At 35.5% G+C, this 19,026-nt stretch overlaps 2 protein-coding genes across 2 annotated transcripts; both read right to left on the bottom strand.

The window, feature by feature from the left end:
• Positions 1 to 2,235: 2,235 nt before the first annotated feature.
• On the bottom strand, positions 2,236 to 4,054 carry LOC104245007 (peptide-N4-(N-acetyl-beta-glucosaminyl)asparagine amidase A). The gene has a single exon (XM_009800550.2). It carries the CDS (start codon positions 3,967 to 3,969, stop codon positions 2,236 to 2,238), a length of 1,734 nt encoding a protein of 577 aa, XP_009798852.1. The 5' UTR covers positions 3,970 to 4,054.
• Positions 4,055 to 4,501: 447 nt separating this feature from the next.
• Positions 4,502 to 18,866, bottom strand: LOC104245008 (uncharacterized). The gene is made up of 8 exons (XM_009800551.2): positions 18,365 to 18,866; positions 13,081 to 13,215; positions 12,738 to 12,917; positions 12,443 to 12,504; positions 12,146 to 12,303; positions 6,273 to 6,421; positions 5,837 to 5,980; positions 4,502 to 5,379 (listed from the first exon to the last, which is right to left on the bottom strand). The coding sequence occupies exons 1-8, from the start codon at positions 18,716 to 18,718 to the stop codon at positions 5,194 to 5,196; spliced, it is 1,368 nt and encodes a 455-aa protein (XP_009798853.1). The 5' UTR covers positions 18,719 to 18,866; the 3' UTR covers positions 4,502 to 5,193.
• Between the last annotated feature and the right edge of the window lie 160 nt (positions 18,867 to 19,026).

Below are 19,026 nucleotides of genomic sequence, written 5' to 3'. Positions count from 1 at the left end.
CAAAGTTGAGCCCCTTTTTTTCTCAGTGTTTTGGTCCACCATCAGCGGCTTCCCAATCAAACTCCCAATTTTGCTAAGTCCCTTAGGGCTCCAATATTTGAAGTCCAAACCTGGCAATTTCACCCATATTGGTATTGTATATAACTCTTCTCTAGTGAATTCCATATCCGGACTCCAAGCCTTTACAATGAATGGCTTGTTGTCAAAGTGATATATACCTCCTTGGATTACCTCATTCTTACCCAATTCTGTGTCAAAATGTACTAATACAATACCATTTTTCAGCATCGCTACTTCATTAATGCCATGCTTTGCCCACTGCCTTTGTATATATCCATTCAATACCGTGAATGGAGGATGTGCCCCCAATACATAGCATACCACTGCATTTTTCCAGTATGTTATTTCGGTGCTTATGTCCTCTATGTCAATTTCACAAACAGGTAACTCACCATGCTTTTGTGGTTCAACAAAATCAAGTTTGAACCCTGCGTTTGAGACCTTGATAATGTCGAAATTATCCCAAATTGAGCTCTTCGTTGTCATCTCAACTTATGCTTCCACCTCTTCTGCCCATGTCATCCTTCGATTACTATTCGCACTTTGATTTGGAGTTAATTTATCAGCACTCTGTAGATCTACTGTTCCATTGCTTTGGTCCGCGATTCCTTCAATTATTGATTCGCTTGACATTTGCATGTTGTCCTTTGTCCCTTTTGGCTGAGATCCTTTCTTCCTTTGGTGATTTCCGATTTTCCTCCATATGATGCAGCTTCCTGGGCCATTAGTGCCTTCTGCGAGGGAATCCGTACTCTCTTTTTCATGGATGGTGCAGGTTAAGCAAACATGCGCCGAGAGAGAAATATATCCCGAATTTTTAAAGGTATTTTTTGTTCAGATTTTTACGTGAAAAAGTGACTAATTTTTTATTATTTTAAATTATGGCTAATTTTTGATTAGTAGTTGCAAATTAGGTTATTTTTTATTTTTTCGCAATAATTAGAGCCTTTATAGTCGATGATGTATTACAAAGAAAACTCGCGACTGTTTCTAAAGTTGAACTCAAATGGCCTTTGCTCAATTTTTTTGAAGAGTTCCAACTAATTTTTGTTTTAATGTTTCTCAAAGACTGTTTATCAATTTTGAAAAGTTTTTCAAATTTTGAAACAGAGGCCACCAGTAAATTCAGTTGAAAAAAAAAAAGCAAAATATTGTTGTACGGCAAACTAAGTGAGCGTTGGCACATAAGAATTTGTGAAATTCCGAAAAAAGTAAAAAAAAAAATTCAAATGAAAATGGTATTTAAAAATTAGAGTTGTGTTTAGACATAAATATAATTTTGGGTTGTTTTTAAATTTTTGTGAGTAATCTGAGCAAAAATTTAAAAAAAAAAACTTTCTGGAGTTTTTCAAATTTTCAAAATTCATTTTCAAGTGAAAATTAGATATTTTATGGTCAAATACTAATTTTAAAAAAAAATCGAAAAAAGTGGGGAAAAAAAATGCATGGCCAAACGGGCTCACTATTCATTGTTAGAAGAGAAATGAAGGATTTGGGGAAATCAACATTTTGTTAAAACAAATACCAGCCTATCGAGAAAAAGAAAAGAGAGAAACAAGCGTCCCCCTTATATTACTTACCCGCAGAATTTTTGCAATCTATAAGTTATTCAGAAGTTAGTAGCTTTTCCTAAACTGCTTTTTGGTGAAAAAATTGTTGAAGATATTTTCCAGCTAGAACAATTGAAATCTAGATATTCAGTGAAGCGGACTTACTTTAGGATGGTGAGCAGGTCGGGCCGGATATGGGCGTGTTAAAAACAAGTGATATAAAAATGGATCAATTAGCTGACCCAACTCATATGTAATATGGATAAAAATAGGTTATTCGTGGATAATATGGATATTCATATTATTCATAACTTCTTGAATATGATCATTTTTGAAAAAATTCATAATCTTCCAAACTTGAGGAACCCCCAATTCGAATCTTTGCAAATATAAAAATTAAACTTATTGGTTATCCGGCCTTTGTAATTGCTATGTGTGAAGGAAGAGATCCAAATGGAAGATAAAAGAGGCCAATTGAAATTTCAGAGACAAAAATTGCTAGCAAAACAACATGTAAAAACTCTTTCAAATATCAATCTAGCAGTTAAATACCAAGATTAGAAGTTAAAGCAGTTGAGTTTGACTCCAAAATTATATGTTCAATTATTTGAAGCTTTCTCTTAAATCACCACTGAAACCGAGTAGTTTTGTTACAACTATTACTCACCTTATCATAAAACAGTGTATAATTTGAGCTGCTTATGTTCCTGAGATAGCAGCCTGAATTGTCATCATATTTATATCTTTGTTGGGTACTCCCAACTCCACTGACTATAGACTGGTCCTTTAAAAGCATATATCCTTGTGCTTTTTGCACATTTTGAATAGAGCTAGTTGAGGTTCCATTCTTGAAACCCTTCAATCTCTTCTCATCAAATATCAAACTCACATTTGAAATAGAAACATAGCTTTGATCTCCTATCTCAACACCATCAGAGTACAGTTGAAACTGAAACTTTTTAAAGGATTCAAGAACATTACCAGAAAAAGACGGCGTCTTGGCATAAACTGTGTCATTAAAATCAATAGTTTGATCCACAATTTGCAAGTTCGCTTCATTTCCCATCACAATTTTGTTACTATAACTCAAATCTTGAGATGACCTTGTAGTAATGGTTCCATGAGATGATTTTACCCATCCATTCAACGAGATCGACCTACGTGCATTCGTGACAAAGGATCCATCAAGTCCTTTAAAATTGCTTGCCAAAGAAAAGGAAAGAGGCAAATTACTATACTCCAACGACTTCCCTTGTGTTTTTACACTCTTTTCATCCAACCAAAGATGCAAATTTGCATCAATATACCACACATTTAAAGCATTTGTGACACTGAATGAAATCTTATGGATACTTTCATCTAATATCTTTCCTAATAAAGGGGTAATTTCAATGTCATAAGAAGGAAGATCAAATGAGCCAATTCCACTAATTGGTCTCCACAATAGAGGATTAATGCCACCAGTATACACCACAGTAAAAGGCCAAACTGCACCAACTACAACATCATCTAAACTTACTATTACTTCCCTAAAAGCACCATTCCCCTGCATATCAGTACGATTATTCGCAGTAATATAATCATTTGGCAAATTTCCATACCAAAATTCATCATTCTCATGGAATGATACGTAAACTTCCAATAATGCCCTGTATGCATTTTGTGGGATTTTGAACTCCTTTGACTGTACATCAGTAGAATTCTCAATCTCAAACCATAGACCGTCATTTAATGGCAGATTTCTCGAAATGGGTATGATCAAATCAGCCCCAGAATCAAATCCCAGTTCTTTATCAGCAGGATAGAAATGGACAAATATTTTCACATGATACACTCCAGTATATGTACTATCAACAATGTTCCCTATATAAACAGCAAGAGTTTGATTGGTCATGAGCAAAGAATAATACCTAGTAATGTCTTTCTTGACAGTCCAAACAATCCCATTAGGCCTTGGCTCAGCAGTACAACTCCTGAAAATCTCAACCCCACCAAGCCAAACTCCAAATATACGATCAAATTGCCTTCCTTTACTCGTTGCTCTCCATTCTAACACAATCTTGGAAAAATTCTGAGATGGACAATTTGAAGGAGTGTAATTTGCTAGTACCGGTGGTTTACCATATGTATAGCCAAAGTCATGTTTGAGGACTGAGTACGAGCAAGGTTTGGTTTTAGGTAATTTTATAGGCTTAGTGACTTCAAAATAAGTCGTAGGAGTGTCATTCTTGGATAAAGAGTCTAGTTGAGCAGTGAGTTGTGATCTAGAGAGAGCTCCATTATGAAGTATTGCTGTCGAAAAGAGCGATAGTTGGAGTACTGAGAAACAAGTGAACAAGAAGAAGAAAGAGATAGCCATGAATTGTTAGCCTTGTTTAATGGATATTTGGAGCAAGAAACAATATAATGTCCTATGGAAAGTGAAATTGTTTCCTAGTTTTCCTTGTTCTTTACGACTGCTTCGAAATTCACCAAAATGGATGACTTCATTCTAGTATATATTTAGCACTGATACCCAAATAAGTAAAGCAATCATATGAATCCCGAAATATGAGAATAATTTGCATGAAATCAGATAATGGTATGAGTCGTGACGATCCCAAAAAGTAAAGCAATTAAAATGAATCCTGAAATGACAATAATTAGCATGAAACAAGACAGAAAATGATGAGTCATGAAAGATCCAACAGCGAGGATTTGAATTCTCCTCGAAACATTTTTAATAGAGTACAAGATAACAGCTGTATGTTAGCGTTACTATCTTTTATGTTTATCTAAAATATTTCGATATATATCACGTTTAATATATGTCACATATTTGAATTACATACATGATGTAGAGTAAATAATTAAAACTAACAGTTAAAGAGGTTAAGGTGAACCAGATAACATCACATCAAGGTTTAAATACTAGAATTAATTAAGCAACTTTTAATTTAAAGAAAAATGATAACACTACAATATTAACAAGGGAATAGTGAAAAAATATTTCATAATGTTTCCATTGAAATTGTCATATACGATCACAAAACGACTAAATAAAACCATATAATCATCCGTGGCAATTGCATTGGTACCTTCATTTTTTCAGCCAATTGTTCCACATCTATGGCCACAGAATGTTCGTATATTCATTCATTTCTTTCGTTTCGTCACCTCTTCACCACAAACATGCCAACTTATACTTAAATGAGCTACAGCAACCTTAAACATTGGAATCCACCAGGCAGACCTTGATTGATCCTTCACCTCTATGGTAAAAAATCAGCGTTTCCAACAATCACCTCAGAAAATAAGGGGATGGCGAGGAATACCATCCATTTATTTCTGCATAATACACTAATAAGGGTCGGCGCGATACAAACATACAGTGATGCAGATAATGAGGATGATATTTCCCTTGTTATCCAGGCCCAACCTCTATTCCAAAATGAAAAGAAATGGGACGTTGCACCTCCTTTTTCTTTGGAAGTTTGGAGGATTTTGTAAAAAGTAACAGACAAATGAAATTTACATTCTGTACAGTCAGCTGCCGTCCCCTTATCTGTAATTTCTCGTATTCTTTTGAATTTATTATATAATGTCAACTAAGATATCGGTTCAAAACAAAGAGTTGACCGGAGTCGCCATTCAAAAAGAAAAGTTCCAAAGGTACATAAGAAGACACAGATACTTCTGATGACGCAAATCTATATGTAGGCTGCAAAATCTTGCTACCTTTGGCACATGGAATAGTTAGAAGACGCGGACCAGTTCTCATCTGCCATATCTGCAATAATAAACTCAAGTGTCAAAACAAGCATAATCTCCAATGCATTGTCCAGATATACAATCAGCTAGAGTTCCCATCTAATCCTTGGAAGTGCTCTTTCCAGCATGGACTAACTGTCCTTTTTCAGATCTTTCTACAATTATAAGAGATTATGGATAGATGACAAATACACTAACATAACCATTCATTTAGATAGAAAAGTCTCAATCTTCATTTTCGAAACAGTATTATCAAGAGAAATTACTGCTCAGCAAATTTACTCGAACAATTTTTCATCAGATACAGTTTTCATAAGCAAACAACAAATCAGACGTGTTTGTGGTTTACTCTAATAATCATTTTGCAAAAGGATGGTACTCGTGGCTGTATTGAGTTACTTTAAATGAGTCTGAAGTATATAATGGAGCTGAGATGAACGAGAAGAGTGATACAGCAAGAGAGTGTAGCAACATACCTCAACAATCCCTTTACGCGGTGCATGAATCGCTAGACAGAGGCAATAATCACTCTTCATGTGTTCACCGTAAGCAGATCTAGATGTTTCAACATCCTTACTGGCAAGCATCTCGACAAATAGACAACTTGCATCACGGTAACCCTGCAAACCAATATGTTCATCATTATAACAGGCGATAAACCTGGAAAGATATCTCGTTTGCTATGGAGTATTTCAACTGAACTACTCAAAATCATTTGTTAAATCCAACTTTCCCGTCAACATTGAGATTCAGTTCTTATATAAAAAGTTGATTCAGTGAACTAATAATCAAACATTATTCTACCGCAACTACACAAGTATATTTTCTTCGCCATTTAATGATCACTTATATAACTATTCATAATTTGGATAAACCATGCTAAACAATTGCAAATAAGAGCATAGAATGAACCTTCCACAGACGGACCACCACAAGGGCCTGAGTGTCTAAGAGTAAGATACGACCAAGAGAATCAGTTATTGCAGCCAAAGTACCACTAGGTGATAACGTCAGCTTCTCGCCCTTTCTAGGGTGATCCTTAAAGCAAGTCAAAGGAGAAGCTGCCAAAAAAAAAAAAAAAAGCAAATTTACAATGACATTATGTCAGCTATATTGACATCCAAAATAGATACTCGAGTATATGACAAAATCTGAAGTACAATTACGTAAAACATGGAAGACGAAAAAGAACAGCAAAAATTTATATTATCAGGTGAATTATTGAGAACCTAGGACTTCAACTGAAAAAATAAGGAGCAATAGAAGAATCACCCAGAAGATATCTTTAGCCTTCTCCACTTCACATATAAAACCTCAATTGGAAAGCAATATGCCAGTTATTTGAGTTTTACGGCTCACCTAGAAACTATAGTGTTTATTTTACCATCCTGCATTGCCAGGTTCAGCTTGTTGACTGACAGTCAGCACAAATTTGGGAAGTAAATTACCCAAAGCCCAAAGCAAACAAACAAAATTACCATTGTTTGGTCCAATCAATATTGACCATGTTTTCTCCAAGTCTAGAAATATAACGAGAGTTGAACAGGTTTTTCTTGAAAAAAGGAGTTGTCATGTACAGAGGGCAATACAACATATGGTACACCATTACACTCAACTTTTTTCTCCACCTAGTGACACAAAGGGTGTCTCCTTCAACTTGCAATAGCCTATACACCACAAAATCTGATTCACTGCAACCTATGTTGATCGGATACCAGTGCGGGCACCCAACACGAGCACGGATCTGGAAGTCAGATTCGTCATCACCTAAATCTACGGATTGGGGAATATGGATTGGAGTATGGGTACGGGTGTTAAGATATAACCAATAATGTATATTATGACATATATGAGTACATATATATTTTGACAATTAGTTGAAGTTATTAAATCGAAGCAAGTATAATTAAATTCATCCTAGACACTTAATAATTTATTCATGAGTTATCTCGTATAGTAGCAAAGTGTTCTAGTACTTTATGTGAATATATACATGAAGTAAACCAAATTTCAAATTAAATACCAATCAACCTATACTTCTTGGCCACAGGTGTAGTCAAAACACCCAAGTTAGGTTGACCAAATGCAGTGCAGATCCCTCACCCATACCCAAGTCGTGTTGGATCGACACAGGTGTAGCAAGGGTTTTGAAGGATCTGAGTAAAGGTGTCTAACGGGCTAGGTCAGCCCGCTTCCGGACCGGCCCAGACCGGTTGAAATCGGAACCGGCCCGGACCGATACAAAGGGGGCCGGGTGGGCTGGGTTAATAGGGTAAGGGGGGTTGGTCTGTTTACCTTGGTGCAACCGGTTAACCGGTCCGGTCAAACCCGGGCAACTGGATTTACTGTAGAACCGGTTAACCGACCCAGACCGGTATAACGGCTACTTTCAATATTTTATTTTTTATTTTTAATGGGGCCTGACTTTCTGACCGTTGGCAACGGTCTGCTGGCCCTTGGGGTCGTTGCCCAACGGCAGTTTTGCACAAATAGCCCATTTTTGGGCCTTTTTTTTTAAATTAACACCTTTTATAATTTCCTAATTAGCCCTTTGAAAAACTATAAATACACCCCCCTCTTCTTCATTTCTTCACTCTATCTCTCAATTCTCAAACTCATATTCTCAATTATCATTCTCTCATTCTTCACCTAAAGTGCAATCAAGTATTTGGCTCTCATTTTTTTGGAATTTCATTTATCGTATTATTTATTATTTGAAGTTTGAGTTTGAACAATTGTCGTTTCTTCGTGGTAACATTGGAGTTGCGAAATCATCAAGTGTTCAATTTATTGCCGAATTCGATGCACTCCCTCCAACTCTTTCTCTTATTTACTATTTTATTTGCATATTCAATTTTTGCTAGTAGTTAAATTTTTATAATATGTTTAATGCTGCAAAAAGAGTTTGTAATAAGGTTACTAATTGTGGAAATAAAAAAAGAGGCAGTATTTCTGCTTCAGCATCTGGTAGTAATTTAAATGACTCTACACATATTCCTGAAACATTACCTAATAATAATATAGATTATGAACAATTACAGGAAAATTTCGGTATAGAAGATAATGAATTAGAAATGGAAGATGAGATACCACTTACACCTAGTAGTGTTGGAGCTGGTAGCAAGGGTGGTGGTCGTGGTGCTAGTAGTAGACCACCTGTGGCCCCAACTACTAATCGGAGAAAAAGAAGTAAGGCTTGGAAATTTTTTGACGAAACAGAAGGTACTAATAGAGTTAAATGCAAACTTTGTAATGATACTTTTAAACATAAGACTGGAGGACAATTAGGGGGGATTGGAACACTTAGTAGACATATGAGAATTGAGCATCCTATAGAATGGGGCTCTGATGGAGATGAAAATCAAGCAACTCTAAACCCTACTACCGAAGGACTTATGAAATATAATAAAATGAAGGATCGGGAGGAGTTAGCAAAAATGATTGCTTTGGGTTGTCTACATTTTTCTTTTGCTTCTTCATCATATCTTATTATGTATATTCAAAAGATCTATAATCCTTTATGTAAAGGTATCCCTAGAAGTACTTGTAGATCTAATATCTTTAGACTTCATGGACAATATCAAACATACATACGTCATTTGTTTAGTCATCTTCCTTGTAGAGTTTCTCTAACTTCTGATATTGGCCATGCTGTTAATGGAAATGATTATTTGACAATTACGTGTCATTGGATAGATGATAATTATTGTATGCAAAAACGTATTATCGTTTTTAAATATGATGAAGATCAGAGTCATACTGTTGTGTTTATAAGTACTACTATTTGTGAAGTTGTTGAATTTTATAATCTCAAGCAAAAAGCGTTAGTGTATGTCTTTTGATAATGCTTCTAACAATAATGCCGCAATTTCAATATTAAAACTGCATTTGCAACCACCACTTGACGAAATTTTTCATATTAGGTGTGCATATCATGTTTATAATTTAATTGTTAAAAGTGGCCTTGATTTATTTTCAACTGAGATTACTCATGTTAGAAGAGCAGTTGGTGTTATTCAAGGAAATAATAGACAATCTACAATTAGGGAATTTAAGAATAAGTGTTCCAGTATAACCTTAAACCCAGATTCATGCCAGACGAAATTGTTACTAGATGGAATTATACATATATATTTTTAAAATGTTGCTACAAATATAGATTCCCAATAACTGAAGTTGCTAATGCACATTGTACTGATCCAAACCGTATGTTAACAACTACTACTTGGGAGGCCATTAATGATGTTGTTAAATTTTTACATAAATTTTATACAGCTACTGCTGAGTTTTCTGGAGCATATTACCCTACTATTACTATGGCTTTAGTACATATAGCTGAAATTTCTTTTCTACTATCTAAATTTAAGAAGAAAGAAAAATATAAGGATGTTGTTGAAAAAATGCAAGCAAAATTCAAAAAATATTTTTTTCCAATTTCTGTGATTTACTTAATTGGTGATGTCTTAAATCCTTCTATTAAGATGTCTGATTGGCACCAATTAATCAATGTTTTATATACTTATATAGAGATTGGACCAACTGAAACCCCATATATATATATGTTTGTATGAACAAGCTAAATGATTCTTTACAACAATTATATAATTATTATGCAAATATAATTGATGATGATGCTCTTAATGTAGGCAATGTTAATCCCACTATGCATTGTACCACTTCTACTACTGTGGATGATGATGAAGGCCTTGATAGTTTTAATATTTTTTTTACATTTTCTAACACTCAAACCAGTAGCAAGAGCATTGATGAACTTCGATTCTACTTGCAAAAGCAAAAAGAGCCTCGCACAAAGGAATTTTCACCGTTGGGATGGTGGCATGAGAATGGAAAGCAATTTCCTGTTCTTCCCGCTATGGCTCGGAACGTACTAAATGTGCCAATTTCAACTGTTGCATCAGAAAGTGCATTTAGCCAAGCAAGACAACAACTTGGAGACACCCGTCACTCATTGGGAAGCAGTGCTTTGGAAGTTTTAGTATATTTCAGAGATTGGATTAGATCGGAATGAAGAAATCAAGGACGTGAAGATGTTGATAGCCCATAAGACGAGGAACTTGGAGATATATTAACACATGGTAACCCATCTGAATTTAACACTCCGGAAGAAGGCCAATCAGTTCATATTGATTATGAAGAACTTACTAAGACAATGCAAAACCTTTGAATTTACTCTTTTTTCGTTAATTTACTTGTTAAATATAAACCTTTCAATTTGTAAGTTTGAATTTTGAAATAAATGTAGCACTTGCAATTTATAAGTGTATTTTTTTTCCATCTTCATTGTATTCTTTATATTTTTACTTTATATTAATATAACTTACAATAATTATACAAAATACAAAAAAAAATTAAAAATTACACTAACCCGGCCCGGCCCCTTGTACCCGTAATCCTTACGGTTTATTTTTTACCCGGATGAACCTGAACCCGATAAGCCTGGTAATCCCTAACCCGTAACCGGCCCGGTTCAAAATTTTCCCTACCCAGCCCGGCCCGGCCCACCCGTTAGACACCCTTAGATCTGAGCAACACCAAATGCAACCCTGGCATTACAAGAGCGACTAGAGACTCTGCACAAAAATGATCCTTATACAAAAATCATTGTTGCATTGCACTGATACTATCATACTATTTTCCTCATAAACATTCTCCAACTTGCATTAAAGTGCCAACTGCCGACCCCATTTTAACTTTTTCTCCAACTAGTTACATTAGTTAAAAACAGGTTGAAACTAATTCAAAAGAAAGAGAGAGGACGTTGAAACTTTGTAACAATCGCCTATACATCTAAAATACACGAATATATTGTATGTGTTAATGAAAGTTATAATTACCTAGTACCGCAATAAACAGGGACGGAGACGGGAGGGGAGAAGGTACAAGAAAGAAATACATAGAGCTAACCTAAGTTGCTCAGACACGGGTGCGGGTGTCTGACACGGGTGCGGATATTGAGGACGAATCCTTCGAGATGTAAATTCTAAGATTTGGGGATATGGATACGGGTGCAGGGATCCGGCTAAAAATAATTCATGAAAATAAAAATATAAAAATATCTCTAAATTATGAGAAATTTTGTGAATACTTACATATAGCTTGTAAAATGTGGATTTCTTTTTTGTTCTCAAGCTGTAGATAAGTAAATGATTGATTTCCTAGATAAGGTATGCTATTTTCTTCAAATTTACCCTAGTTTTGGTTCTGATTTCGGGAATCAAATTGTATCTCGTCTCGTATTTTTCCGTCGGTCGTGGTCAAAGTACTCAAATTGTTTGATCAGATCCGGTACGGATCCCATACCCACACCCATACTAGTATCGTGTCAACAAGGGTGCGACACCTAAACTGCCGTGTCGGAGCAACTTAGGAGCTAACTTTATACATAGAAAAAGAATTGATCACTTCTTAAATCCTAATTAACACCAAGCAAGCCTCCACCCAAAAACTCCTACAGACTTTATAACTAACTTTTGGCAACAATACCTTGACAATGGTCAGTGTCAATTACAGCGCAGTGGCTCACAAACTACTTTCTAACTCGAAGATAAACTTGTAGAAAAGAACACCTTCTTCCGGTCTTGATCTATAGATGAAAGTTCATGGAAGCAAAGGAGAGATGGCAGGATGCCTGGACGGTGAAATATAATTTAGTATTTGACATCTAAAAGCAATGATACATGAACAACCTCTACAGCTATAACGACTAACTACATAGAGAGAGCAGAATAAAAAATTCTTTCAACAGATGAAGAAATACCATCTACCTCGAGCAAAAGGCTGAGGCTTTGGTTCTGGTCTTTTTGCGGGAGTTGGATCACTTCTCCATAACATTTTTGAGATAGAAGTTATTGTCGAAAAAGTTGCAGGCACAACCTTTGAGAGAATAGCCCCTACTATTGATCGGCTTCGGTCTACAGAAAGTCTTGAAAGTGTGAAGAGAAACTCAACTTAGTAAAATAAAGTAAGAAATGGGAGTGAGAACAGCTTTCTAGATAGAAAATTTAAATGTGATCTTGAAAAGAACCATAAACTGTACTGAATACAATATGCTGCAGACTAACCGATAAGCAGAAATCACAGCGTCATCTCCAACAGTGATTGCGCAATAATAACGCTGACTTGACTGCCCAACAACAAAGGCAGCTGAATTCAAATACCAGAATAACTTCAGAAAATTTCCGAAAGTCATAAGACAAAAAATAGCATCTCATTTGGGCAGTAAAAATTCATTTTTGGTGAGTGTAGAACTTTAGGTGAAAGGGTTGAGAAAACAACAAATCCCAGTAAAAATGTATACCTTGTATAAAAGGAAGAAAAGAAAGTACTGATTTGATACAGTTAGAAATTAAATATTACCTGGATTTCCAGCAGAGGAGGGGGCATCAGACCAGTGATGGCAGCGTCAACACAAGGACCATACTTACTTACATTCCATAACTGGTATGGAAGCCTACCAAAAGTATCTATCGAATTTTCAGAATCTCTTTCATCCCAGAACTGGGAGTGTCTTTCCCGAAACCACCTCTGAAGCATATTCTGCATTATGTTGCCAACATGAATTAGCAGTATGGCATAGAGATCCTAAACTTCATGTATCAAGATCTGAATGGTGATGTGAAACTGAAAAATAGATGTTCTCATATTATAGTTGATAAATAAAAAACTAGTGTTTCCTGTAACTGCGAGATTATCCGAGTACCTGAAAGTCAGATCCATCAAACCGAGCAATAACACCTGGCATAACAACACAGACCTCTTCTGATGATGCATCTTGGGTCAAATCTCTCTTGGTTCCACGGACTCTCAATCTGAGAATCTTCCCAGGGCTTACTATCTGCCACACAAAAGTTCTCGTCAGTTTGCTAATTATCTTATGGCACAGCGAAGGACACTAGAAAGCAAACAACACATAATCCCAAACCAAAGTACACATTGTGAGCACGTGATTTTTGACTCGTACGAATTACTCCAAAATAACTCCCGAAATTAGGTCTTTTCTTTAATTATATGTTATTTTTAGGAAATATTGTACGGATTTCCTGTTTGTTTGCATAGGTATATGTGCGTGTGTAATTTTATTAATGCCTTTAAAAAATACAAAAAATAATATAGTGTAATATGTGTTGCATGTGCATTTAGGATTTAGTTTTTCAATTTAGGATTTAACAGGTTTGTTTTACAAAAAAAGAAAATCACAAAAAATATGTAATTGTTGTAATTTTGTCATTTAAATGTGCCCTTATTTGATTTCATTTTCTTTGATTTGCGTGTTAATTATTGTAAGTATTAATTAATATTTGTAGTTGTATTTAGATTTTACAATTAATTAGGAATTGTATTTAAATCAGAAAATTAAAGAAGAAAAAAGGAAAAGAATTCAAAAATGAAGAAAGAATCGGATTGGGCCAGTTTTAGGCCCAAAGAGTTGCACTTCCTACCCAGCCCATACCCGTCCCAAATCCAGTCCACCTATTCTAAATTAAACGACGTCGTTTCATCATGCTCAATCTGGTTCGTTGATTTCACTTGATCAACGCTCCAGATCAATTCTTCCACACCCGACCCGTGCCCGTCCAAAAGTGATTCGGTATTGAGGATAAACAAAACGACGTCGTTCCACTTACTCGATTAATCCAGACCATTGATCTCATCAGAACGAACGGCTTGGATCCAACCCTCACGTGCATGTATAAAGGGTCCAAACTAACCCCGCCCCCCTAACCAAACACCCCCCCTTACCCTTCTGTTCATCGTCGTCTCTGAGACGACCTCCCCCCAAACCCTAGCCGGCCTAATTCCCTTTCACCAGAAACCCGGCGGCAACGACGCCGCCGGTCACCACCTTAACACCCTTGAACCCCCTCGACCTCCTCTTCCCAACCATCACCATAACTCCCCTCGAATCAGGCCCCAGCTCTTCGAATCTTAAATCGAAGGTGGGCCTGAGGACACGACCATCTCCGATGACCACCAAACCAACACCCAGTAACCTTCCAGCCACCCCCAACACGGATCTTCAAACCGTTTGGCTCGAATCATCTCAGAGTTTCTCGAATCTTCATTTGAAGATTCGAGCCAAACGTGAACTCATCCAGATCCGTCCCAAATTCATACCAAATGACCCCTAGGCCTCCCTCACCCCTAAGTCGTCATTGGTTCCCTTCGAATCTGCCCAAAAATGATCGAACCCCCAAATCCGAAGAAAAACAAAACCCTAAAAATCCAAACCATGGAATATGGCCAAATTAAATAAAAGATTGGGGGTCTAATAGACCTTAATCGAGGTATTCTCAATCGAGAATACTTCGATTAAAGTCTGTTCGACCTCAAAATGTCCAAATTTGGATTCGAGCTGGGGTCAGAATATTTCCGAGGTATTTTACTTTATTTTTGTATTCATGATTTTCTATCTATGTATCTAATTAATTTAGTTTTATTAATTTTTTCCATTTTCCTAGCAATTAATTTTGCTCATCTTCAGTGGACTTTCATTTTTGTCCAATTCTGTCATTTGTTTATGTATGCTATGATTGTTATGTGTGTAATCGATTAATAAGTTGCGTCGATTAATTAGTTTCCATTTAATCCTTGATTCTGGCCATAACACTGAAATTGTTTGACCTGTGTTCATTGATTGCTGATCAATGTCAGTTATAATATGTAATCGTTTGATTAAGCTTCATTGATTAGTTTGTTTGTATAGATGGAATCATTCAAAATTCTGTTTGGTTTTAGTTCTGATTGTTAATTGTCCAATTAGTTGAAATTCTGTTATGTTATCCTAAATTGGAAATTTTTGTATTTTCTGCTGTGAGACTTTAGGAATTGGCTGTTAGCTGTTAGGCAGATTAGTAGATAATTGTTCAGTCTAGGCAGATTGGTTTAGGGCAGTAATAGTAAGGGAATTTCAGGGGTGTTTGGGGAATAAAACAGTTAGTATGATACTTTATTGTTAGTGCTTTATCAATGGGGTATTAATTAATCCTAATGGGGAACCAAAGGAAGTGGAGGGGCTGAAATTAAGGGAAAGTGCTGATTAATTAGAAAAGCAGTTTTAGTGGCAGATTTTAAGGGAAAAATCTGCCTTGGATAACAAGGGGGTTCCGGGCAGTAGGCAAGAGGGGAAACAAGTTGTATAAAAGGGTGTGTTGGGACTGATTTCAGAGAACAGAAGGAGATATACAGAGAAAAAGAGGAAAAAGAACAAAGAGATATACAACACACACAGAGAGAGAAAGAACAGAAAGAGAAAAACAGAAAAAAAAAAAAAAAAAAAGAGAACAGAAACAGACAGAAAGAGAGAACACACGGACAGATAGAGAGAAAAGAGAGCTTAAGAGATTTAGGAGAAAGAGATTTAAAACTCTAAAAATTCTGAAAATTGAGGGCTAAGACATACACGGATATACACACACAGGAAGACAATTCTGCTGTTCCATTGAAGTTTTTTTTTACTGATTGAGAATTGTTCTTTTAAACTTTCGAAACAATCTCAGTTCATTTGAGGGAAAAAGGTTTTAGAATTGGTCTTCAAATTTGGTTTAAAGCTGTACGAGATATTGTTTGATCGGGGCTGTTTGTTGCTGCTGGTGATAGCTGTTGTTATGCTTGTTGATCTTACTTCCTTTGACTTTCATTTCCAGGTACGTAAAGACATTTGAACCTTGAAGTAAATCTAGATCAAAGCCTATGAAATCAAGCTGAAATTGTTATTTTGTTCTTTCAAATAGAAGCTATTGTTTTTTTATTTATGCACATTTATCTCGTCAAGCATCAGATTTTTGTTAAATCTAGTTGATGTAAGGGTTTCTTGTTCGTATATGGCATGTTAATGGTTATGTGTATAACCATAAGTGAGAGGAAAATTGACATAATCCGTTACGTTTAAGATATTGGGATATTCCTAAAGGTTTAGATGTGTATTTGCGGTATATAATGTCAATTTATTTAATCAAATTTGTAAATTGGTTTTCTTTCTTAACAACAAATGGCCATTTATTTTAGGAATGCGATTAACCCATTTCCTTATAAAATAGTATATAAAAATAATGTCAATGATTTTTTACAAAGTATAGATTTAGTATTTGTAAATAGCTTGCATAAGCCGAGATAAAAATTGGTTTGATTTTATCTATCTCAAAACTCAATCATCGTAAGCAAATTAACCAAATAATTAGAACTTTGGACTAAAAACAAGTTGTGTAGAAGAAGGTCGGATTTATAAATACTAATTGCAACATTTTAAGTCAAAGATATACAAAGTAGAGTTCGCTCCGAATAGAATAATGGAAATTCTTCGAAAACTATTAGTTTGCTTATCAATTAAATTTTTCTAGTTTTACACGTAATTCGCTTTGGTAAGTTTTCAAACATATACATTTAGTCTTAAGCCTAGAAAAATAATAAATAACTTGTGCATATAATTATCAAGTACTAAAAATACATAAACAAAATACGGATACTGTATTCACGATAAAAATGGTAGTTTTAGTTGCACGTTATTTATTTTTCATCTCATTAATTCTTTTAATTTGAATAGTTGTGAGGTATATAATTCACACGTTTAAAATATAACCTGTGGTCAACACCTAATAAATTTTGATTTTTTCAAGAAATCTCGAGGCATCCCATTCGGTGATTTCCCATGGCTTTCATATTTAAAAATAGATGGACATAATAAACATTTGTAGAAAATTTATATTACCATCAAGAATATTTTGTGTAATTGGGGACACGTTCGCGTGACATGATTACATTTCTAAAGACAATTCGGAGTATGCGGTCGCGCAACTTCGAGCAAACTTTCTTAATAAAAGGGGGTTTTCGGAGGTTATTAAATTAATTTATTTCATATAACCCGAGATGTACAGTTCACTATTTAATCATACAAGAATGGCGAATGTTCGTAATTTTATTTTAAGCACGCGCAATTTCGGCCATAAATTCATTTTTATAATAAAAAATATAAAAAAATACTATCAATCTTATTGTGTACACGTATGCGTGACACGATTCTTTACATTTATAAAAAAAATACGAATATACGTACGCGTGATTCGTTTCAAGGTAGGTCTATAATTGTAAACAATCTAACCAAAAGCGGTAACAAAATCATGCAACAAAGAAAAAAAAATGTATTTAGTAAATCAAGATAATTAAGCCAAGTACAAAATGGTTAAGCGACCATGCTAGAACCACGGAATTCGGGAATGCCTAACACCTTCTCCCGGATTAACAGAATTCCTTACTCGGATTTCTGGTTCGCAGAACGACAAACAGAGTCATATTTTCCTCGATTCGGGATTAAAACCGGTGACTTGGGACGCCATAAAATTCCCAGGTGGCGACTCTGAAATTAATAAAGAATCCCGTTTCGATTGTCCTTTAATCGGAAAAACTCTCTTTACCCTACGCCCTCCTCCGGAATGTTGCGTAAAGAAGAGGTGTGACACACATTATCAAGGAAGACAACTCAAATGCATTGCTGAAGAATAAAGATTCAGTCTTTCCTTTCTTTATTCCCCCTATCAGTTCTTCTTATAGCAGAAAGAGGAAGAAATAGCAAGTTCAATCGAATGACGGATACAGCATGTGCAATAACATCTTAATCCATTCAGGAAGCACCAACTTGCTTATCTAGTGCTTGTTTAGCTCTTTCTTTGACATTTTGTCCTATTACTAAAAGTAACACTATTGTTGAACAAACGTTCTCAGAAAAAACAAAATATTACAGCCTGTTCACTGTCCATTTCCTTTTCCCTTCATAAACCATCAACGCAAATCTTTTTATTGTTATTGTTATGTTAGACAACCATAATCGTTTCCCAAATAGCTTCTTCACACAAAAATCAGTTCCAAATCAAATTCACAACATACATTTATATTATAACTATTATATGTATTGTTATTATTATACTCCATTGATAAAGAACACAGTAATAATTATGCTGCTTTGGCAAACTATGAATTTGGAAAAATGGTACCTGTTTGTGAATGAGATCACCACGGAGAGAGTAAGTCAACAAATAACCACGAGAAGTGCCCAAAGCGAGAACTTTGATATCATCAAAGACTAACCACGCGATCGCCGATATATACTCAGCCTCGATCGGAGAAAGTTCGGGCACGATCTTCACTCGGTTTCTAACCGGGTCGGATCCTTCGGACCAATGAAGAATGAGAACAATCGAGCGGTTGGCTAACGCGAGAGAGTGAGTATCGAGAGCGGCGAGGAGATTAGGGTTGTTTAGAAGCCAACCTTCTTTGCCGGCGCCGAGCTCCGTCAAATCTTCGCAGGCTATACATCCCAGCTCCGTCGTAAGGTTTCGTCGGGCCATTACGGGTCAGATGGAAAAGATTAGAATAAGATCACCGGAAATTCGTCAAATCCCGGAATATAATTGTACACTTTATCTTTGTTTATACTTTGCTTGTCTGTAAATTAAGGGAAGGGAAATAAAATACTTATTTCATAGAGGTGAAGGAAATTCATACTTGGTTCTGATAAAACGGAGTTGTAATGTATTTAATATTTTTATATAAATTAGGACATCAATTTCTTAAACTTTTAAAGTGGATTTTACATACTGAGAAAATTAGATAAACTTCCAATGAATTCTACAGTTAAGAATTTAGCAAATTTTAT

The sequence above is a fragment of the Nicotiana sylvestris genome, chromosome 7, assembly GCF_000393655.2.
Source record: "Nicotiana sylvestris chromosome 7, ASM39365v2, whole genome shotgun sequence".
NCBI lineage: Eukaryota > Viridiplantae > Streptophyta > Magnoliopsida > Solanales > Solanaceae > Nicotiana > Nicotiana sylvestris.
This window is presented reverse-complemented; position numbering and strand designations above follow the sequence as displayed.

Coding starts and splice junctions, on each gene's coding strand:
- LOC104245008 (XM_009800551.2), bottom strand. CDS start 18,718: ATGGCCCGACGAAACCTTACGACGGAGCTGGGATGTATAGCCTGCGAA. Junction 13,216..18,364: donor GTGATCTCATTCACAAACAG/GTACCATTTTTC, acceptor TTTGTGTGGCAG/ATAGTAAGCCCTGGGAAGAT. Junction 12,304..12,442: donor GCTGTGATTTCTGCTTATCG/GTTAGTCTGCAG, acceptor CACACTTTCAAG/ACTTTCTGTAGACCGAAGCC.
- LOC104245007 (XM_009800550.2), bottom strand. CDS start 3,969: ATGGCTATCTCTTTCTTCTTCTTGTTCACTTGTTTCTCAGTACTCCAA.